Here is a 2,386-nt window from a genome sequence, read left to right on the forward strand (position 1 = left end):
AAAAATAAAGAAATAAATAAATAAAAACATAACAAGGTACTATAATACAACGAATGAGTAAATTGGCAATTTCTATAATCAAGCAGTAGACTTTTTTATTCTTTTTTGGTAATCAATAAACCTGTAGACTGTTTCGACAATTCCTTAACCAGGAGGAGAACCTACCTCCAACCTCTCTAACGCGTTTTTGTGGAATTCTTACATCTTTTCTGCCTTCCCCGGAGGTTCCTGGACTACGGGTTGCGTGCTTGGCTTCCTTGTTTTGAGATTTTAAACTTTATAAATATGGGTTGCCTTCTATAACCTCTTCAAACCATTAGCCAACATCGATCGACTTCATAATTAAATTCCTTGGTCCTTATTACCATTGTTGTGCTTTGTTGTTTTGCCTATCACCTTTCTCTCCTCTTGACCACCATGTCTGAGAAGAAGCCCCACGGCCACCACTTTCACCACAAGGAGGAAAAACCCGCCAGAGAAATGAGCATGCATGACTATGAGAAAGAAGTGAAACACCACAAACACTTGGAGCATGTGGGCAAGCTAGGTGCTGTAGCTGCTGTTGCTGTTGCTAAGGTAAATCGAATCATTGTCTTTGACCTCAGATTGCTTTCTTATGCATAAATTCTTAGGGCTTAATAACTATGACTGTAGTTTATGCTTTGTGATTGATTAGGGAGGCGATAAGTTTACATTTTTGCTTGATTTTCTATACATTTTTCAGCATGAGAAGCATAAGGCAAAGAAAGACCCAGAGAATGCTCATAGCCACAAGGTGAAAGAGGAGATTGCAGCAGCAGTTGCAGTGGGCAGTGTTGGATTTGCCATTCATGAGCACCATCAGAAGAAAGAAGCTAAAAAGGAAAAAGAATCAGCTTTTGGGAAGAAACACCATCTCTTCTGAAACTCAATTAGTTTTTCTCTAGTGCATCTCCACCCCTTTCCCTTTTGTTTTGATTTGCTTTCTGTTTAGTGGAATCTATGTTGTAAGAAATGGGGATAAGATATATATTAGCTGGTAGCCCCTTCAATTGGATTGATCTTTCTCACTGTGGCCTTCTAATTAAATAATCTACCTGCATCATCCTTTCTTTTTTTTTTTTTTTTTTTTTTTTTTTTTTTTTTTGGGGGGGGGGGGGGGGGGAGATTTTGATGTGTGGATTTCTGTATAAAATGTATGTAAATTTTCTATATAAAAGTGATTCCCAAAATAATTCTCAACTATTTTTCCTTTGACCTTGTCAACAGTTTTCAACAGGTTTGGCAAATAAGAAAAACTTAAGTAGATTTTTTTATCTACTAATTTAGGCTATTAAATTAAAAAATTTGCAATAACAATAATTAAAAATTAATGATTAAGTTCTCATTGATTCTATCTGCATGTTGTCGAACAATCTCTTACGACGTAATTTAACATCAGTCAGCTTTATTTATTGGTTATCCACATAGAATAAACGGGAAGCTTTCATATCCTCTCATGGGTTGTCTACCGGTCTTGAGCGTCCATGAGCCCAGCTTATTATAATGTCACCCTACCAAAGAATAGCCCCCACAATGTGATTGTATCTTGTCATGGGTTAGATACCAATCTTGAGCGCCCACAATCCTACTACTGCCACTAGTCACTCGGCCTCAATACCTGCGCTGATAGGGTGTGATAGGACGGGATTTCTAACCAAACACCTCTAGACAAATCTTAGGTATGTTATCCAGTAATCATGGAAAGCGCCAAGGGACACCATAGGAATGCGTCACATACCACCTCCACTAGTGTCCCAAGACAGAAACACCCAATTAGCATTCTCCATTCCACAATCACAACTTAGGCAATCACATTACAATATGATTCTAAACATTACATCATACCATAATCCAACTACATTCCAGACATTCCCATTCTTACAAATATGCATAACAATATAATGAATAACATTCTGAAATTACAGAGATATATCTATCATGAACATGTCCTAAAACAACAATAAGATCATGCATTCAAGTTCTATTATAAATAAGAATGTAATCTAAGTTATTTGTAGGTGAACGTCCTCACCTTGTCGTCGACTTGGATCCTTCGAAGAGTAGACCAAAAGGTAGATTCAAACTTGCCAAAAGAAACCCTAATAATGCAATGATTTAATACTAGGAACAAACCCTAAATGTTCGGAGATGAAAAGGGGTCAAGACAGACAATTTGCTGTCACTGTACCCTTTGGTCGCCCAGCTTGGTCACCCGGGGCTGCCAAGCCAATCGACCAAGGCTACTATGTACGGACCGTAAAACCTAAAATCTATCGCATCGTTTGAGTTCCAAAACACTCCGAAATTAATTGGAAAACTCTGAAATAATGGTGGGAAACTATCCAACATGATTTAGGCATCAATC

The 2,386-nt window shown here is 37.8% G+C and overlaps 1 protein-coding gene across 1 annotated transcript; it reads left to right on the forward strand.

Annotated features, from left to right (window-relative positions):
* The first annotated feature begins 204 nt into the window (after positions 1–204).
* Positions 205–1,094, forward strand: LOC149023899 (abscisic stress-ripening protein 2-like). The gene is made up of 2 exons (XM_089142860.1): positions 205–576; positions 725–1,094. The coding sequence occupies exons 1-2, from the start codon at positions 418–420 to the stop codon at positions 902–904; spliced, it is 339 nt and encodes a 112-aa protein (XP_088998986.1). The 5' UTR covers positions 205–417; the 3' UTR covers positions 905–1,094.
* Positions 1,095–2,386: the final 1,292 nt, after the last annotated feature.

The sequence above is a fragment of the Hakea prostrata genome, chromosome 2 (genome assembly GCF_041222555.1).
Source record: "Hakea prostrata isolate BN-2017 chromosome 2, UWA_Hpros_2, whole genome shotgun sequence".
Classification (NCBI taxonomy): Eukaryota; Viridiplantae; Streptophyta; class Magnoliopsida; order Proteales; family Proteaceae; genus Hakea; species Hakea prostrata.